This window comes from Canis lupus, chromosome 12, assembly GCF_003254725.2.
Source record: "Canis lupus dingo isolate Sandy chromosome 12, ASM325472v2, whole genome shotgun sequence".
Classification (NCBI taxonomy): Eukaryota; Metazoa; Chordata; class Mammalia; order Carnivora; family Canidae; genus Canis; species Canis lupus.
Window position 1 is genome coordinate 68240237 of NC_064254.1, and position 20008 is coordinate 68260244.

General features: G+C 42.6%; 2 protein-coding genes across 24 annotated transcripts in view; one reads left to right on the top strand and one right to left on the bottom strand.

The window, feature by feature from the left end:
* Positions 1-6029, bottom strand: part of REV3L (REV3 like, DNA directed polymerase zeta catalytic subunit) — a 177297-nt gene extending 171268 nt beyond the window's left edge. For 2 of the 4 annotated variants that reach the window (XM_025444798.3, XM_025444797.3), the window contains exon 1: positions 5549-5812. In XM_025444798.3, coding sequence (XP_025300583.1) covers positions 5549-5687 — 139 coding nt within the window. In that variant the 5' untranslated portion in view covers positions 5688-5812. Of the gene's footprint in view, positions 1-5548 lie in introns of all 4 variants that reach the window. The other 2 variants (XR_007401373.1, XR_003135812.3) reach the window with 2 other exon arrangements.
* A 260-nt stretch (positions 6030-6289) lies between these two features.
* The window catches only part of LOC112658473 (uncharacterized), a 444780-nt gene continuing 431061 nt past the window's right edge, over positions 6290-20008 (top strand). For 4 of the 20 annotated variants that reach the window (XR_007401393.1, XR_007401392.1, XR_007401389.1 and 1 more), the window contains exons 1-2: positions 6805-7191; positions 7394-7577. Coding sequence is in view for 2 of the 20 variants with exons in the window: in XM_025444700.3 (XP_025300485.1) it covers positions 6383-6525; positions 7394-7577 (327 nt within the window). In the remaining 18 variants the exon portion in view is untranslated. Of the gene's footprint in view, positions 6526-6563; positions 6675-6752; positions 7192-7393; positions 7578-12853; positions 19969-20008 lie in introns of those variants that run through there. The other 16 variants (XR_007401394.1, XM_025444700.3, XM_049092472.1 and 13 more) reach the window with 11 other exon arrangements.

Consider the following 20008-nt stretch of genomic DNA (forward strand, 5'->3'; position numbering starts at 1 on the left):
TCAGTTTACATATAAATGAGTATCATTTTTTTAAAAAGCCAGAAATTACTGGCTTGCTTTAATTTAAGAATCATTCTGTAGTTCCTAAATTGAATTTATATAATCAAGTTCAATACTATCATCACACAATCATGCATTCGGGTGGATACTTATTTCGGGGCCCAGTATGAACTTCAAGTCTCTTTTGCTGTATTTCTGAACCGTACCTAGAAAGCCAGTTTTCCCTTAATTTTGTACATAGCTTTTTCCCAAATTATAAAATCAATACATTCTCTCCATAAGAAAATCTAAAAATTTCAAAACACACATCTTAGAGATAACCAACCTTTATATTTTTGTATATTTTTATGCATTTTAATACATGACTATTTCACAAACTGATTTTTTTCACATAATATACTGAGCATTGTCCCATATTTTTATATTCTTATAAAATTTTATTTTAATAAATTCTACTGTATGAATATGCCCAATTGATGTAACCATTTCCCAGCTGTTGAATATTTGAGGTTGCGCCCTGCTGATGACTATTATCTATTGATTCCTACAAAAATGCTTGAGTTTCAAGCACTGTGGTAGTATCGATTGTATAATGGTGAGCAAAAATGAACACATTACCAGCATTTATGGAGGTTATTGGGAAAAACAGACGTTAATCTCCAACATATATAAAATTACAATTACAGCCAAGTGTTATGAAGGAGAGTTTTATGGAGTTTTGAGAGTCTATGATAGGGAAGGCTTCCCTGAGGAAAGATAAATCAGAGTTTAGGTGAAGGAAAAGGAAAAACATTCTAGGCAGAGGGAACAGCATGTACAAAGGCCTCATTGTGGAAGGGAGCATGGCAAGAAAAGGGACTGAAATAAGGCCAATATGGCTGGAACACAAAGAGCAAGGCAAGAAGAACATGGCTCAAGCCATGACTAGATAGAAAGGTAGGGGCCAGACTATGCAAGACCTTGTAAGACATGTAGACGCCACCACATAAGACATGTAGTTTTGTCCTTATCCTAAATGCAATGGAAAGCTACTGAAGCATATCAAGTAGTAGGGTGATATAATCAGGTTTGCATTTTGAAAAGATCCCTCTGATTACAGTGTAGAAAACAGATTAGAAGGGAAGAGAGTGGACTGGGGTAGGCCAAGATTAGGAGGCTATTGTAAGTGCATCCAAAAATGCTAGTAGTTTAGACTAGGGTGGTGATGGATAATGAAAAGAAGTAGATGGATTCAAAAGATAATCAGATTTTGCCAAAAGATTTACATTCATAGATTAAAATCTCTAAAACTAGTACTGGGTCAAAAAACATTTTGAGAATTATAATATGCATTGCCAAGCTGCCCTGCCAAGAGCAGTTTTCGTTTGTGAATTACCTTGTATCTGTTCCTCCATCAGAATTTTGAAATTCTTTTGAAATTCCTTTAAAATGACTTAATCCATACTTCCTTCATGAAGCCTTCCCTGACTCCCCTTTTTGCCTGCTAGTTGGTCACTGACATGTCCTCCTTTGAGCCCTTGTTTTCTTATACACATTTCTGTCATACTCCCATCAAACTATGCTTGACTTACGTCTGTGTCACCTCTACTATACTGTTAAGAGTCTGGAGGGCAAAAGTTGTTCATAATGACACCAAAAATAGCTCAACATACATAGTAGGTTCTCATTAAGTGTTCACTGAATTCTACTATGGACAGATTTAAGAGGGTCCTGCTTCATGCTCTGATTTACTAATTGTAATTTTAAACCAAATATAATACAGAGAGCTAACAGAATTTGCTACTCGGGGCTTCAAATGCCTACTAAAAAAAGTGACTAATTTTGTTTGTGGTAAATCACTAAATTTCTGTAGTGCTCCTGAAAAACCTTTCTGGTAATTGTATCAAATAGGTTTTATGAGATCTTAAAATATTTTTAAATGGCTTAGCAAAAAAAAAAAAAAAAAAGGCTATGAACAAACAAGAAATTACTTGTAATCTGAGTTGCTGGTAAATGCTATAGTTTTCAAAACTGTATTCATTTCAAACTTAATCCAATTTACAAAAAAATGAAGTTATTAACCAACTACATAAATTTATACAGCACTGGAGAATGACCAATTTCTTATGTTGAAAAATTCAATTTTATGTTTAACAATTAGCATCTAGAACAATCTACTAAAATTTTCACTACCTGGAGGAAGACTAGAGGGGGTAGTGGCAAGAGTTCCTTACAGTAATCTTAAAGACAAGCAGCTCCCTCTATAGTCTGTTTGGCCTACTTTAATTACTTGCTGTGTGAACATCTCACTCACACTCTTCTATTTACTCCCACTCTGCATCTCAGCAGGGAGGCTTTCTGAGAGGATAATTCTGTTTAACCTGGTGCTGAGAAAACTGAGAGCTTTCTAAACTCCACGTGAAGTGAGTTACATCAAGCAACCAATAAGCAAGGGTTGGGATGTGGAAACCCGACAGCTTCCCAGATCCACCTGAGTCGGATCTTCACGATGAAGCCTTAGGATTTTATTTGAAGTGAATTCCCAGAGCAGTTAACACCTGTATTCAAATCTAAGTGAAAAAACACCGCCCTGTGCTTTAGTCATCTATAACCTTGTTTCTCTCCATTAAAACAGGTTACTGAAACGTTGTTACACCACTCAATACGTTGTTATAGCAAAACAGCATTCAAGACATTTTTAAATGAGTGAAGAAAACGCAAAAGAGGTTTTTTAAAAAGTAATTCCATTACTCACATGAAGAAAATTTAAGTGATTCTCTCAGGAATAACATTATCCTCAATCAGCAAGGGATTAAATCAGTCAGGATTTACCGTTCAAATCTGAATATGCCACTTTTTAAAATACCTTTTCAAATTTCACCAACTCAAGATATGAGAGCTTTTAAATCTAAGACAATTTCTTATATGTTATTCAAGATATGCCCTCAAAACACAGGACAATCAGAAGTCAACTGGACTGTTTTCTAAAGCAGAAAAATACCTTTTATGAATAGAAAAACTGAACTAGTAAAAATGTAAGAAACCTAATCAGTTCAGAATTTATAATACCAATATGAAACACCCTCTTTGAGAAACAATTTCTTCTGCTGCTATTTTTCAGGACTCATTTACAAAGCAAACTCAGTTTAAAAATACCTTTTCTTTAAACCAAGATTAAGAATTAAGGACTTCCAAAATTATTATATATGAAAGGCTTAAAGTTATGGTACTTTATGTAACATAGATTTATCATGTTACTATTTTTCACTAATTTACTTTACTAATTGGTAAATATATAAACATAGCTGTGCTTTCAAACAATAAAACTGTTCATTAAAAATTCTATCACTCAGATTTTTACTAAGTCAGATTGGCCTATATTTTATATTAATTATTTTCAAATGTATTTTAATGGGTGAGCTGGACTAGTTTTCTTTGGGGAGAGAATTCAGAAGCAGATAATTGTACAATTTTGTTTACATTTAATTAATGCTAACTTTCCTGGGAGTTTCTAACATGTTAAAATGCTGGCTTTCTGAAAGCTATATACTCCCAAATGTATGCCAGTGACTTCAAATTTTTTCACCTGTTGAAAAAACACAAAAGTCTTTATATGTGAAACTGTGAACTCTATTTACGGTAAACTCAACTTGATACTTCTTAACAACTTCAAGTTTCAGTTTCTTTGTATCGTTGTATATCCTTTAATGTACAAAAATGTCTTACTTCCACATTCATTTACATTATACGTTTCAAAATATATCCTTTAAGCTTTTGTTTTTTGTTTTTGTTTTTTAAGGCAGAAGGGGGAAGCTGGTGATCTACTGTAACATATCCAGGAGGGAAGAATAGATTTATCATAGAATACCCGTGTGTTCTTTTATACTGAAAAACACAAAAGTACCTCCATCATCTTTTTTAAAGAATGTTTTCTTACGTTATAGGCTTACTGCTAGCTCACAGTGAAATTCACCTATTCCACAAACAAAACTTTTCTATAAGCCTGAAAATCATTCAGGGATACATATTTAATGACTTGCGTGGGGGGGGGGGAGGGGGGAACACATCTGTGCGTAGAAAAGTAATCCAAACCATACAAACGTTAATACACAGAGATGCCACAGTATATCCTATTAGCACGTCACTTTAGAATTCCGAAATCTGGCTGAACAGAGCTCTATCAACCTTCTAATTCTTTCTCTGTACTGGAAGTGAGAACAAACGGTGTGCGACACTGAAATTGCAACTGGAAACAAAGAGTCACCAATATATCTGGAAAGGGGAGGGGGAAAAATCTCTCAGAACTTTATTGCCTCTATTTTCCAGCCTCCAAAGTTTCAGGTGTTTCTCCTTTCCCCAAATCAACAGCACTCACATTTCTCATCTTCCCAGGTCCCTATCACCAAAACCATCATTTCATCACTCTGGGAGGGGGGATACTGCATCAAAATCTCACAACACTGAAATTTGCAACAAAGAGAATTGACGTTAAAAAGGGAACTGCTTGGGAAAAAAAAAACAACAACAACGAGCGCCTGTGTTGGGTAGAGCCGTTATCTCGCGTGGCCCCGCAGAAACGGGAGGAGGAAGACCCAGCGCGACCGGGGCGCGGAGCATCAAGTGGGAAACGCTGCCCCAGACCCCGCAGGCGCAGGGCAGCCCGCAGCCCGCAGCCCGCAGCGGAGGGGAGCGCGGCCTCCGGGAGCTGCAGGCGGCTCACAGCGCGCACCCCTCCACGGCCACGCGAGGCCCTGCCCATCTGGCCCCCGCCCTTAGCGGCGTGACCCCACGTCCCCAAGAGCTCCCGTCACTGCCCCCCCCCGCCGGCCCGACCCCACTCGGGCATCCGAGCGGTTCTTGCGGTCAGGATGACGTGTCTTTACACGCGGCCCCGCGGCTCGGCGTGGGGGGCACGTCTCCGACGGGGGCCGCGGCTCCTCAGGCGTTCGCGCCACCGGGCGCGAGGTGCGGCCGCCGGGCGAGCGACGACGCGCCCCTTCCCTCGAGCGGCCGCCGCCCGGGGCCCCGGAGGCTCGGGTCTCCGAGGAGTCGTCCCCGACCCGCGCTCGCCGCGGAGCCCCACGGTCCCCTCAGGGGGCGGGATTCCTCAGGCGCCGCGCTCCGGAAGGGGCAGAGGCGGGCGGCGGCGGGCGGCGGCGTGAGGCCGCGCGGGGAGCGCTGACCCTTCCTCGGCCCCTCAGGGCCCCCTCCAGACGGGGGAGGCGGCGGGGCGGCAGCGGGGCGGCCACCGCAGTCCCCCCGGCGGGCGACCTCAGCGCGTCCCGGAGGACACGGCGCGGCCACCTGCCCCCCCGCCCGCCCCCGCGGCCCGCGCTGCGGCTCCGGCTCCCGGCCGCCGCGCGCGCTGCCAACACCCGGCGCCCGGGAGGAGGGGGCGCGGCGGCCGCGCGGACCCACGTCGCGGCGCCTCTTGTCACGCACCCGGGGAGAGGCGCGGAGGGAGGGAGGGAGGGAGGGGAGGCGGCGGCGAGCGCGCGAGTGCGCGGCGGCGAGGGGAGGGCAGCCCGGGCGCCCCGCCGGCTCCCGCCCGCGCCCCGCGCCCGCTTACCTGCCGGGGTCGCTCCGAAGACTCGCACCACCGGCACCTTCTTGACAGGGGCCTGGGTGAGGGGGCACAGGCAGGTGTCCAGGCCCCGCAGCGGGCTGGCCATGTAGTAGTCGGCGGTCACTATCCTCACTGAAAACATGTTCGCCGCCGCCGCCACCGCCTCCTCCTCCTCCTCCTCCTCACGGGCGATCTGGCGGCGGCAGCAGCGGCGGCGGCGGCGGCGGCTTCCTCCGCAGCGACGGCCCCACGGCGGCGGCGCCCCCTCCCCGCTTCGGCTCGGCCCCCTCCCCTCACACACAGACGCGGCGAGCGGGCGGCGGGCGGCGGGCGGGGCGCTCGCTGCTGGCACTGCTGCCGCCGCCTCCTCACGAGCACCCGGCGACGGGCGACAGCAGAGACGCCCTGGCGCTTCCGTCCGTGCTGCTGCTGCCGCCGCTGCCGCCGCCGCCGGGAATCACACGGGCTCCTCGGTCCCAGGCTGCAGCTCTTGTTGCCATGATGATGATGTCACGGACGCAACCACTGGGGGAGGGGAGGCGGGGGGGCGGGGGGGGTGCGCGAGTGCGCGCGCGCGTGCGTGCGTGTGTGTGTGTGCGCGTGGGGGGGCGGGGGGAGGGGACGCGGCGGGAAAGGGAGGGAGCGGGGCGGGCACCCGAGCGGGACACCCCGGCGGGGGCCGAGGAGGTGTTTTCTCCCCCGCCCCCCCGGGCTCGCAGCGAGGGAGGAGGCCGCGGGGGGGGGGGGGGGCGGGGAGGCTGGGCCCGCGCCGGGCGCGGGGATCGATGACTCGGCCGGTGGGCACGGCCACCTGCGTGGGTGGGGGGCGGAGCGCCGATGTCATGGATGCGGGAGGGGGGTCGGGGCCGCTCGGGCGGCTCGGCGGGATTGGCCGGGGATCGCTCGCGCTCGCCTAGGCGACCGCCATTTCACATCCTGCGGAGGAGGCGGGGGCGGCCGCCGAGACGGCGTTTTACGAGGTAAGAAAGCCCGCCCGCGGGAGGCGGGAGGCGGGAGGCGGGCGGCGGGCGGCGGGGCGCAGATCTCGTGCCGCCGCGGCCTCGCGGGAGGGCGGGCGGGGCCGGGCGCGGAGGCGGAGGCGGAGGCGGACGCAGCCGGCCCTTCTCAGGTATCGCGGCGGCTCCGCGCGTGGCCCGGGGGCGGCGCGAGGGGCGGGGGCGCGCGGGCGCGGGCCTCGGCCTATAGGAGGGCGGCCCCGGCGCCCCCTCCTTCCCGCGGCGCTGCGGTGTCTGCGCGCGGCCCCCCGGAGGGACGTGTTCCCGCTCGGCTCCGCTTAGCTGGGCCGGGCAGGGCCGGGCAGGGCCGGGCAGATCCGGGGTTTCCCACCGCGGCGTCGTCCTCCCGCGCGAACAGATCCTTCCTCGGGTTCCTCCTCAGCGCCTCAGGCTGCGGCCCGGGCGCGCGCGTGCGCAGTTGTGTGCGCGTCCGTGTGCGCGTCCGTGTGCGCGTCTGTGCGCGTGCGCGTCCGAGGAAGCACTTGTCCGCGCTGGGTGACCGACCTCCCCCCGCGGAATTCAGGATTAAGAGCCTTTCAGAGAAGCGTTCGGCCGGAGGTGTAGAGCCCCCGTGAAAGTCACCGCGTCAGACGCGGACACCCGTTACCCATTACCTAAAGGCAAAAGGAGGTAGGGAAGAAGTGTTCAACAAAACAACTTCCCCCCCCCCCCAAAAAAAAAGGTGGGGAGGGGTGCAGTTGTGAAATCGGGGAAAAAAAAAAAGGTAGTAACGAGCCGCTGGGTTGGCCCTCCTGTTGGAACCGACGGGTTTTTGTCTGACTCGGTCACTAAATACTGGGTGTGACCTTGGACAAATAATTTGGTTTCTCAGGACCCGTTTCCGCCTCCGTGGAACGAGAGTGGCACAGAACAAAACCCGAAGGTTTCTTCCCAACAAAAAGATTGACGCAGTGGGAGGCGTAAACCGTGGTTTCCAGTTCGAAGTACGGCACCGAATGGAGACTTTGGACATTTTCAGCCTAATTAGAGATCGGTCACGCTCACGTAGGATACAGGTGTGTTTTAATGGCTTAGTAGGTTGCCGTGTATTTTAAGTGGTGTGAGGGGTCCTCCTCTGGAACCGTTGTGGTTCCTCAAATAGGAAAATCAGGAGGCTCCAAGGTGGGGTGGGGGGACAGGTCCCTGGTAGGCAGCGTCTATGAATTCCATAACATATACTGCTAATAAGAATTTATGCTCCAAGGGATTTGAGGCTGATTACCACAGTAAATTAGCTTGCAGTTTTCAACCTCAGAGCATGATTATAATAAACATAGGTAGCAAGATTTCTAATATAAAGGAAATTACCTAATATTTTTAAGAGGCAAATCTCAAATTGATTTAAGTTTTAGAAGGCGATGGAAGGGATTTAAAAATAGCATTACTGTGTTAAAATGCATTTTCTCATAAAACAGATGTTTTTGGGCAAGCTGAATGCCAGATGCACAACGCCAGTGATTCTCATAATATTCCATGGCACTAGAGTTGTTGTTGTTGTTGTTGTTGATTTAATATTTTGGCCCTTACTAAGTCACCTCTGTAGGGATGAGGCCTCGAAATCTGTCTTAGCAACCTCCCTCACCACTCATGATTCTAAAGTCCTATAAAATTGAGAGTCCCTGTACTATATTATAATCCAAGTACACCCATAATACTTAAATTATACTAGTCCTAACTAGGAAAAGGTAAAAGCATCAAATTCATGGATTACTTGTCTCTAGAAAAGGGTTTCCTTCCCCCTACTTCTTGAAACAGCATCATTGACTAAGAAAAGGCAGTTGCAACCACAACTCACATCTTTCCAACCCACCAAGGAAAGAATGTTCAGTCTTGGGAAAAGCATCTGCAGCATGAAATTAGGATATTTTGTCCATTGCATGTAATTGAGTTTAACTTGTTGCTGAAATTGAACACCTGACAATACTTCCCTAATTAATCACTATCAAATGTGTAAGTAAGAAAGAGTTCTGGAACTTTGAGTCAGAAAATGAAAATTTTAAGCCATCATTTATTAGCTAAATGATTTCGGATAGATCATTTCATTTTCTGGAGTCGGTTTCCTCATCAATGGAATGGACAGTAATTCCTTCTTTAATATCTCAGGGATGGTACAGGCTCATATGCGGTAAGGCATGTGAAAGTATCATCATATACAGTTGACATCCAGAAGTTTAACTCATTCAAAAGGAGTAAATCATTTGAAATTGTCTTTTCTACGCAGTAGGAGAGAAATGTCAAAATTGAACTCTGTATCCTTAAGTATCTCTTTTTTTGTTGTTACTGTCCAGTGGCTTCTGTTTGCCTGGTGGTTTGAGAGATAGACAAAACAGGTGACTTTATACTTTCAGACAGACTTGATAGTTTCTAGTCTACCATCATAAGCATCAATTGACATTTCATCTCTTCTAGTCCACTGACCTACACTCATCATGTCATGCTTTTGGTAAAAGCCCACCAAACCTTCTGTATCAATACTGTTGAGTGTCTATCAGTATTTGCCTATTAGCAATTTATAATAGAACAGAAGGCAATGGCCACCATTATCTTTCACCAGGTATTGTAAAATGGCTTACCCAGCACTCATCCAATCCCCTCCTAGCTTGCTTTTCTGCACTTTAGAAGCTAGAAAATTAAAAACTACAGTTTCTAGACTCTCTTGCAGCTAAATGATGGTGTGCTGGTAAATGTTTACTAATGGCTGGGGGAGAGGGATCCCTGGGTGGCGCAGCGGTTTGGTGCCTGCCTTTGGCCCAGGGCGTGATCCTGGAGACCCGGGATCGAATCCCACATCAGGCTCCCGATGCATGGGGCCTGCTTCTCCTTCTGCCTGTGTCTCTGCCTCTCTCTCTCTCTGTGACTATCATAATAAATAAATAAATATTAAAAAAAAAAAAAACAAAAACTAATGGCTGGGGGAGAGGAACAACTGATTTGTTGTAGCCAGTCTTCATGGTATGAATATTCCCAGGCTACCAAAAATGACTTCACTGAATGTGGAGTTACTTGGAAAAGATGCTAACAATCAGTAGCTGGCTTCCTTCAGCATACCAGTGCATATGACCTAGTTTCCAGCAATCAGATGCACCCATTCAAGACATAGGTATGAAAGTAAGCAACATGATGCCTCAGCTGCACTCAGGGAGATGGGATTTTTCTGGCAAACACTATATGGTGGAGATACTTGGTTCTGGGTAGCTGGGGGAAGAGTTCTCACATCCATTTTTAGAGTCATGGGCGCTGACTGGCAGGTGGTATTGGAAGGGGTTTCCACTAGAATTGCCCTGTGATGTGGGATGAGGTACTTTCTGGTTTGTTTTTTCCTAGATGTTGTTTCTAGCAGTGTTATTATCCAAGCCTGGTTCGCTCAGAGATCTGTCCTTTAATCCCTTTCTGCTTAAACTAGCTCAGTCACGGCCAGCTACATAATTTGCTGAGCCCAGAGCAAAAGGAAAAATGTGGGGCCCCCTTGTTCAAAAAGCAGGAAAAAGGTGCCATTATACTTACTAAAATATAAAGCTTTTTCTTTCTTCTGTCATCTCTCTCTTGACTTGTAATGATGTTTTTTATTTGGTTTTTAATGTCATTCTAAGGAAAATTAGAATTTTAAATTAGAATGAATTTTACCATTCATCTTTATTTTGTGCAATGCCATTTATAAATGCAAATATAAAAGCATTTAACTCCTACATAGACTCACCAAAATTACACAATTCATATTTCCTAGTTTATACATGCATATGCATTTTGTGCTTATCAGAACAGTGTAAACGCTGCACAGAACCAACTCAGCTGTTTTTGTTTCCCTTCTTGATAGGCACACATCCTCACAATTTGAGTAGGGAAGGAGTGAAAAGAAAGGAAACCATGAGTTGCCCTACCTTTCCCCTTCCTTCTATGTCATCATTCTCAGCGTAAATGCTAATATGGGGAAGTAAATGCTAATATGAGAATATGATAGGGTTCATCTGTCGCTTGTATTTTTTAGGATGCCACTGCCTTCTTTTTGTAATATGCTTGCCTGTCGTCACTGTGACTCCCTGAGTTCCTACACCTCATAGGTCTATCAATGCTGTGTTTATGACACACCACAAAGACTATATGCAAGTAGGGTGGCAAGGAAGAAAAGATGCACACAGTGCTTCCTGTGCTTGCTTGTATGATCCATTGTGCCACTGGACTTCATTTATTAAACTTTCAAACATAAAAGTATGAAGATTTTCAAAATGGCGATTGCAGAACACTAAACCAAGCACGGTGCCCCTTAGAACTGCACAGTTTGCATGCCCATGAAGTTGACCCCGAGCTCATTGTTTCTCAAGGGGCTTCTCCTGATGTGTTAGGTGAAGCAGTTCTACATTGTGCAGGATATTTAACATCCCTGGCCCCTGGGCACTACATGCTACTCTGACAAAAATGCCCTCCAAGAGGAGTTACTGAACTCCTGGAGTGCACTCCACTGTCTGTAGCTGGGAACCATGGTCATTACAGATCCAAAAAAGGTCATGTACAGTTTCTGCTAGTGATTCTCAGGCAGGAAAAAATACAGAGTTGAGTTTAAAAGATTTCAGAAGTCTCATACCTGAGAGAATTATGGTGACCTTTTTCCCATGGTCAGAAAAATAATACTGTCTGCATTGGTGATGAAACAGGTATTTGGGATGAAAGTTTAAAAGTGATCAGTGGGGAGCAGCCCGGGTGGCTCAGCAGTTTAGCACCACCTTCAGCCCAGGGCCTGATCCTGGAGACTCGGGATCTAGTCCCACATCGGGCTCCCTGCACGGAGCCTGCTTTTACCTCTGCCTGTGTCTCTGCCCCCCCCCCCAATCTCTCATGAATAAATAAATAAATAAAATCTTAAAAATATATATATATTAACATCATAACATACTAGAGTTGAAATAAGATATTCTAGATCATTTATTTCCTTTATCCCTATAGATTAAAAGCTCTAGCTATATAGACCTGGCCTTGCCTTTGCTAATGCTGAATCTCAGTTTTCTCCTCAATACAATGAGGATAATAGTATATTATCTTAGGTTGGAAGTCATTTTACCAAAAGCCAATTCACTAAAAAGTAGTTTTACCAAAGAATATGTTTGTTAAATTCAAGGTGAATTTTCTGTAAAATAAGTATTTGGTAAATTTAACTACTTGATTCTTTGGCAAATTAACTTTTAGCAAATTGAACTGTTTTCCCATCCCTGTTAGGCTTATAATAAGGATTAAATGAGCTGTTGGATACTTTCAAAAAGTCCTCAATCAGTCTTAGCTATAATCCCTCCAACATTCTGACCTCAAGTTTTACCCATTCCCTCTCTGAATATTTAAATAGTTCCCATTGCTGTCCACATAACTGGCCTTCGGTAGCCTTTCACTACCTTTAGTTGGACTATTATTACAATAGTCACTTGATTGGCCTTTTGCCTCATTCCCTCCAAACTTAATTCCTACACTATGGCAAGAGTGGTCTATCACATAAATTTTAAATTATCATCTACAATATAATAGTTATATATTGTAGATGACTGTTTCATCTTTTTCACATATCCTTTCAGCACCATTGGAGTACTTTTAGTTCTGCAAATATACTTTTTTTTTTTTTTTTGAGAAAGCATCAAATTTCTTTGCCTTGCCTTTCTAACTGGAATATCTTCCCTTTTCTTGTCTCCTGCCAAAATTTTTGTTCATCTTTCAAGTTTTAGTTAAAATGCTGCTTCCCTTCTAAAGATCTCCCTGATGTCCTCAAAAAAATGTAGGTGTTCTTTCTAGGCTTCCACTTTTTTTTTGGTATATGCTTCTGTTATAACTCTTAGATTACTGCAGTTGTTTATTAGGTTATCATTCTGATAGACTATAATCTCCTTGAAGGTAGGGACCTTGCCTTTTTAGTTTTTATATATTAGTTCCATGTATAATGGCTAGTATATGAAGACATAGCCTATGTCTTCAACATTTATTGAATTAAAAATTTTAAAGATTTATTTACAACTCTTCTCTATGCTTTCCCATGACACCTCCAATTTACAGGTCAGGACACTGAGGCCCAAAGAAATGAAGCTATTTAGTGAGATCCCAAGCCTTCTAACTCCACATCTATTACTTTCACTCCTTTACTATAGAGAATCTTCTGAGTAGTGTCTATATGCTAGTCATTTCTGTTGTAGGAAACGGTCTTATCAGTGTCTTTCTATTCACTTAAAATCTAGAGAATAAGCAGAAGGGCATAGTGATCCAGGAAAATTTGTATGTTCTTTCTTACTCAATTATTTGGTTGCTTTTGTTGGTTTTCTAGGTAATTCAGTGAAAGTCAAGGTAAATTATTTGTTCCTCCCCACCCCTGGAGGACATTTGGTAAAATGTCTGGAGACATTTTTGATGATCACAGCTGAAGGACTGCTACCTGTATCAAATAGGTAGGAGTCCTGGGATGCAGCTAAATATCTTACAATGAATAGGGTAGCTCCCATAGCAGAGAGAATTATCTGACCCAAAATGTCAGTAGTGCCAGAGTTGAAAAGCCCTAATCTAGTCTAAGGGAAATTTTTACTCAGCCTTTCATCCACTGTGTTGTCTCTATGGTACCAGGATAGAAAAGAAACTCATTGCCCCCCAAGAAGGGATTTGGAACCCCTGTTTGGTAAACTCTAGAGGCAATTGCTATCAACTACACACTCTCAAAAGACTTCATGCAGGTTTCCCCAATGGATTCATAGGGCCTGCCTGGGTGTAAGATAGGCACACAAATATGTATTGCTTGAGTGATTAATAAAATATATTTTAACTTAAAGAATGGGGCTTTGTTTCTTTTCTTTTTTTTCTTTTTTTTTTTCAAAGCTAAAGGGAAGTCCAATTAATCATCATGGTGAGAATTTCTGTTCTTATCTTTTTATTTCAGTTACAGGAAGAAGCAAAACTTCCTAAAAACAACTCTCAAGTCACCCACTTCCATAAATTATCAGTAATAGTTTTAAGGGAGAGACCAATGAGCCTGTAAATTAAAGATGATGTTTGAGGAACAAAAAATAAAAGAAGCTTTCAGAATAGAGTAATATTAGAGCTGATGCATGAGCTCTCCAGGACCCTCATTTAAATTATGTATCCAGAATTGAAACCAGAGCATTTCTGATGAATTATGGCTAGGCAGGAAGACACCAAACACATGTGGAGTAAGGTTAGATTAAGTTCCCAATTTAAGTAACATAAGATGCAGAATCTCAGAAGCAAGGTGTCTATATAGAACAGCATATCTCACGGTAGTTTTCCTTGGCCCCAATGTCCTCACTGTACTTTTATATCTACAGTTTAAATCACATTCCAGGAAAGCTTCCACTAATAATCTGTGTATTAATAGTGAACTCCCCTGGGCTTTGCTCCTCATTCCAGGGTTTAGGAAAGAGTATTCTCAAATGTGTAGATAGAGATTAACACTTATTTTTATTTTCTCAATAAAATGTATTTTTCCAATCTTAAAAGTTTTTAAGAAATACAGCATAGGAAATACAGAAAACCATAAAATACAGGATTGCAATCCCACCCAGAGGCAGTTATAATTAACATTTTAGTCTATTTTTCTTTTAGAAAATTTTTCTATAAATATATTAGTGGAAACAATGTCCCACTTTTTTTTTTACTATACGTTATAGGAGAAGCATTTTCCATACAAATTAAAATTCTTAAAAATAAAATAAAATAAAATTCTTCATATCCATTATTTTTAATGGGTACAGAATATACTGCGCTATGGACATATGATAGTTTACCACTTTCCCACAGTAGGCCAATAACACGGTGTTTCAAATTTTACATTGTAAGAAATATCCCACTAAGCAATTGTTCCATTTTGGATCCTACCCTTAACTTTTCAAGGAACTTACTTTATAGTTCATTATTACTTGACAAGAACATTAACCCCTAGAATGTGCCATGTTCCTTCTCTCCACCTGTTTGCCCACTTAGTTCATTCTTTAGATTTCAGGTCAAAGGTCACTTTCTCTAGGAAGTCTTCCCAAACTTTATATTTGATTATGGTTTTCTATGACATATTCTAATTGTACAGTGTTCCTTTTTTCCTTAGCCCTTAGCTCTAGTTGTAATAAACTATTCATTTGTATTTTATTTGGTTAATTTCTGCCCCCCCCCCCCCAGCCTGAAGTAGAATACTACAATCATTATCTGGATAAGCAGTGATTAAAATGTTATAAACACAAGCCAATTAATGTGATCTCATTTGTATTACTGACAAGATGGGTTATAGCTTGAGATTGAAATACAATTAGTCCAGAAATACTTACGTGTCAGGCATTACTTGAAGTGCTAGGAATTTAGAAATGAGAACAGGCATGATTTCAGTCTTCATGGTGCTTATAGTCTAATGCAACAGTTGGCAAACTATTCCTGTAACAGGACAGATAATAAATATTTGGGGTTTTCAGGCTGTGTAGCTTCTTACAACTACTCAACTTTGCCATTGAAATGCAAAAGCATTCGTCAATCATAGAGTGTGTCTAGATTCCAATAAAACATGCAGTGGGGCTGAATGTGGGACAAGACAGCCATTAAACAGATCATATGAGATGTCCTTCAAAAGAAAAGGACAGGATGCAATAAAGTCACATGGCAGAGCTGTCTAACCTAGTTTAGGGAAAGGAACAAAGACTTCTTAAGGAATAGGACTTTAAAATTTAAGGAAGAAGAAGAATTATCCAGATAAAGGAGGGGCAACAAACTGTGAAGACTTAAAGTATAGAAAGAACAAGAATAGAGATTCATTCTTAAGCTTGGAGATTGACAGGGAGGAAATTGTAAGAATATAGAGTGAAAAGACAGATTTAGAAAAGACAAATTTGTGAAACCTAGTACTCCCGGGAGGAAGAGGTGACAGTAGGAAAGACTGAGAAGGGACAATCAAGGAGGCATAGGAGTAGCAGGAAGTTTAAGACCTTGCAGACACTCTAACCTCTTCCATCAGTATGTGTAGGATATGTTGGTTGGGAGATCTTAGCCTAAGGGCTACATGAACCTCAGTGAAATGATGTACTTTTTGAAGGATAAAACATGTAGAGAGAGAGGGAGAGAGAGGGAAAGAAGACTAGAGCTGAGGGCTGAGTAAGAATTGTTGGGAATGATAGGGTAGAGAATGCAGACGTAGTAAAGAAGTAAAAGAGATAGAAACAATTGCTGCTATGTAGTAGGTGCTCAATAATTTTTTTGGTGAAAGAAAGGATAACAATATAAAATCAAAGAATCCAAGAGGGAGAGAGTTTCAATAACAGGTTGGTCAATAGTTTTGCATACTTAAAAGAGCTATTGCTCAGCATTAGTTTCCTTGGCCATCTGGGAAAAGATACAGGTAAGGACTCATCCACTCTTGATGCCCTGGCACAGAATAAGCCTGACCTTCCAATTTCTACTTGTAGGAAAAGCTGACCTATTTTTTTTTTTCTTCCTAGAGGTTTCAGTGAGTAGGAATAGGGACCTTCTAATGTCAGGACCTGCTCAAAATACAATAGGAACAAGATTTTTTCATAGATTACATTGACACTGGCTCAACTGTTTTCTCTCACCTATGTTAAGCGCATTTTATTACTTAATTCTAAACTTTTTGTATTGTTTTGTTATTAACTTGTTGGTATCTCTAAAGTCCTATCTTAGATGGTGTGAGCAACTTTAAATAATGTAAGACACAGCTCTGGGCTCAAGTATTATGTAATTGACCAATAAATTGTAAGCTTCTTGAAATTAGGAATCATACTTGACATTTCCTTTTTTTCCTTGCACAGTATCAGACATATGGTTGGTACTATAGAAATAATTTTCCCCTGCCCTCTGCATTGCACCATTTGGTGACCAAATGGTGTCTGTCTAACTACTTCTGTATGACTTGGACAAAACATGCCGCTTTCTGAGACAATCATATTCTGAAGGCATCAGTAACAGTAATTTCAGCTTGTTGAAGGTGGAGGTTCTTTGTGTAAAGGTCAGCCTGTCAGTAAATAGCATGCCAGCCTGTTCTTTCAAGATTATAAGAAACCTTTGTACATGTATTTTTTACACTTAACAAAAAAAAAGTAATAGGAAGCTGTACCCAGGGTCTCAGGACTGGGGCAACTGAGTTGTAATTTATTTTTTAAACATTTACTTTTACAAATTTATGAGAGCAGGGAGCTGAGATTTTTCTTGCCTACATTAGCAATAATTTCATTCTCTATTCAACTTTAGCAAAAATACTAAGCTAGCCCTAAGATGAAAATGTGAAATACAGGTTCTTACCAAGTCAGAAAAGTGGAGCAAAGATTAGTCTTAAGAATGAAGGGAAACATTACTCATTTTTCTTAAGCCTGCTTGCTTCTGCATTAGTATGAACTGTTTTTAGACTGAAAACTCATAGATGAGGGAAGGATCCCCTTTCTAGAATACCCAGCTCCCTATACTAAGCATATCCAAAGACTCAAATTATTAAAGACTGACACATGGCTTACAGTCTTCCTGTTTTCCTTAACTGCTACCCTCATTCTGAGTGAATTCATTACCAAAGTAGACACAATACCATCCACCAGAGTTCCTTGACCATCTCATCTCCAGAGATCTTAGCCACTCATTTCTCTTGCCACACCCTAGATCTTGTCATATACCCAATCTGTTTCACCTCTAACTCCATAAATGCAGACTTCACCTTCTCCAGCCACAACATGCATCCTGGCTCTCCACTCAGTACCTCCCAATACATCATTCTCACTTCCCTGATGTCTCCAGTGCTCTTCCTTTCTTGATGTCAGTCTTTCGTCCCTCTCAGATTTCTCTGATGTGGGACTTCCAATCCATACTTCTCTTTTTTTCTCCTTATCAGCCTTCTCCTGCCTTCACTTCCTTTGATTTTTTTTTTTTTTTTTTTGCTGCATTCTATTTTAAATTACCACTCTCTTGCCAGAAACCACATCACCTTTGCCCTGCTTGCCCTGCCGTCAGTAATCTGGCAAAACACCAGCTCTAACTGGGTGCCCAAACCCAGATTGCTAAGTGCACCCAGTTAGAAAAAATAGCACTGCTATGTAGGTGGGCATTTAACATTGTACATTCAGGAACACAGACCAGTTAGGTCACTCTGTTCGTATTATTGGGAAGAGAAGGGAAGGTTATCCTTATAATGCACTAGACTCTACTCCATATGCCAAGGTATAGTTGTTACAAATTCTCCTTTGTATACCCAAAATTAGTAATAGGCTGGATAATTTCAAATGTCGTTACCCTCTGAGTCTCTAACATAAGCTTTTGTACTTTACTTTCCTGTTTTAACTTTATAGTTTGGGCCTAGTTCACCCAACAAGGTAAATTTCTAAAGTTTTTTAAATTACTATTTGATCAGTCAAAAAGAACATGTCTCAAACATTACTGAATGTAGTGACAACCAAAGGAAAATCACTCCTAGGGATGATTACCCTTTTTATAGGGGGCTTTTGTGAATCTAAGTAGTCTTCAGTTGTTGTAACTCAGGGCCTGGGCCTTAGGCTCAGCTCCCTTGGGTCATTTCATTCTTGCATGTCCAGCTTCCCGCTTCCCTCATTTCAGCTACAGATGCTGCTTTTTTCCTAAAGTAACAGAGAAAGCAGTGCCCCTCAAGTGTGAAGCAGTGCAGAGTGCTGTTTGCAGGTGTAAGTCACATGTATTAAATGGCAGTAGCGGGATCCCTGGGTGGCGCAGCGGTTTGGCGCCTGCCTTTGGCCCAGGGCGCGATCCTGGAGACCCTGGATCGAATCCCACGTCGGGCTCCCGGTGCATGGGGCCTGCTTCTCCCTCTGCCTGTGTCTCTGCCTCTCTCTCTCTCTCTCTCTGTGACTATCATAAATAAATTAAAAAAAAAAAAATTAAATGGCAGTAGCATACTGGTTAAGGGTGTAGGCTCTACACCCAGTTTCCCTACTTCCCTGCTCTGTAACTTTGGGCAAATTACTCTCTGTGCCTCATTTTTCCCGTCTGTGTTATATAGATGATAATACTAGTACCCACCACTCAGTGTTGGAGGATTGAATTACATATATTAAATGAGTTAATACTTTAGAACTGGTAAGCACTCAGAAACTGTTAAGCTATTATTCATAATTTAGAGGCAGCTTCTCTATTTCCTAAAATACATTTATTCGTTACAAGAAGAGACTAATGATGAAAGCTAGAAGCTATTAAAATTCCATTGATTGGATATAAAAAGTAGACTTTTAGAATTGCAAAAGACTCAAGAAATTATTTAGACCATTGGTTTTTAACCAGTACTATGCATCAGAGTCACTTACGAAGTGTTGTAAAGCTGCAAGTTACCCAGGCTCTCCCTTCTTACATCTACCAAGTCAAAATAAAATGTCCACAGGCAATCCCAATGCAGTCTTCCTTGCAAGAAACACTGAAATAATTCAAGTCTTTATATTTTATGATAAGGAGAGTGAGACTTAGAATAAATGAATGACTTGACTAAGACCCCACAGAATAGGTAGGATCAAGGTCACCTAGCTGCTTGGTAAGTGATCTTCCTATTCTTCTATGTGACCTGCCAAATATATTAACTTTTCGTGGAATATGGGAGTTTATCCTCCTCTCAGTACTATCAGGAAGAATAATATAGACTTGAAAAGTGTACTTTACTCATTTTTTAATTCAAAATAGCAAAATCTATTGTACAATTCATGCAAAGGACTATTGCACATTTACAATAAGATTTAAAGTGAATTTTGCTGTGCTTGTCATGTGGACATTAGTCTTTGTCCACAATACTTGCACTTTGGCACAATACTTGCTGCCAATTAGTACAAGGAAAACACTGTGTGTGTGGCAGAGAGCTGCTTAACCCAACCTCACAGATTGAAAACAAACAAATGCTTTATTGGGAAAGGTAGCTGTGGGAATTAAACTTCGTACAGCTCTCAATAATAAAATATGCATTTTATATAAGTAGGATTTTTTGTTTTACATCTTAAGTTTTTAAATTTTTAAAAAAGATTTTATTTATTTGAGAGAGAGCATGAGCAAGTAAGAGAGCATGCACATGTGCTTGTGTGAACCCGGGGAGGAGCAGAGGGAAAGGGACAAACAGACTCTACTCTTGAGCAGGGAGCTGGTAACGGGGCCTGACCTGGGGCCAACCTCATTACCCTGAGATAATGACCTGAGCCGAAATCAAGGGTTGGACGCTTAACCAACTAAGCCACCCAGGTGCCCTCTTTTAAGTTTTTTAAAAACAAAACAAAAAACCTTTGTAAATGGTTCTTTGAATTTTCCAGTCTATAAACAGTTAATGTAAAAAAAAAAAAGTTCAGTGGTTATTAGGTATAGTGTTCTTATTGTATAGCTTTATTGATTGGTAAATTGAAAGTCTAAAAAATATAGCAAAAACAAATTCTGAGTTTTTGTCTTCAGTATTAGGTACTATGATATTATATCTCCTAAAATGTTTTTCTTTATC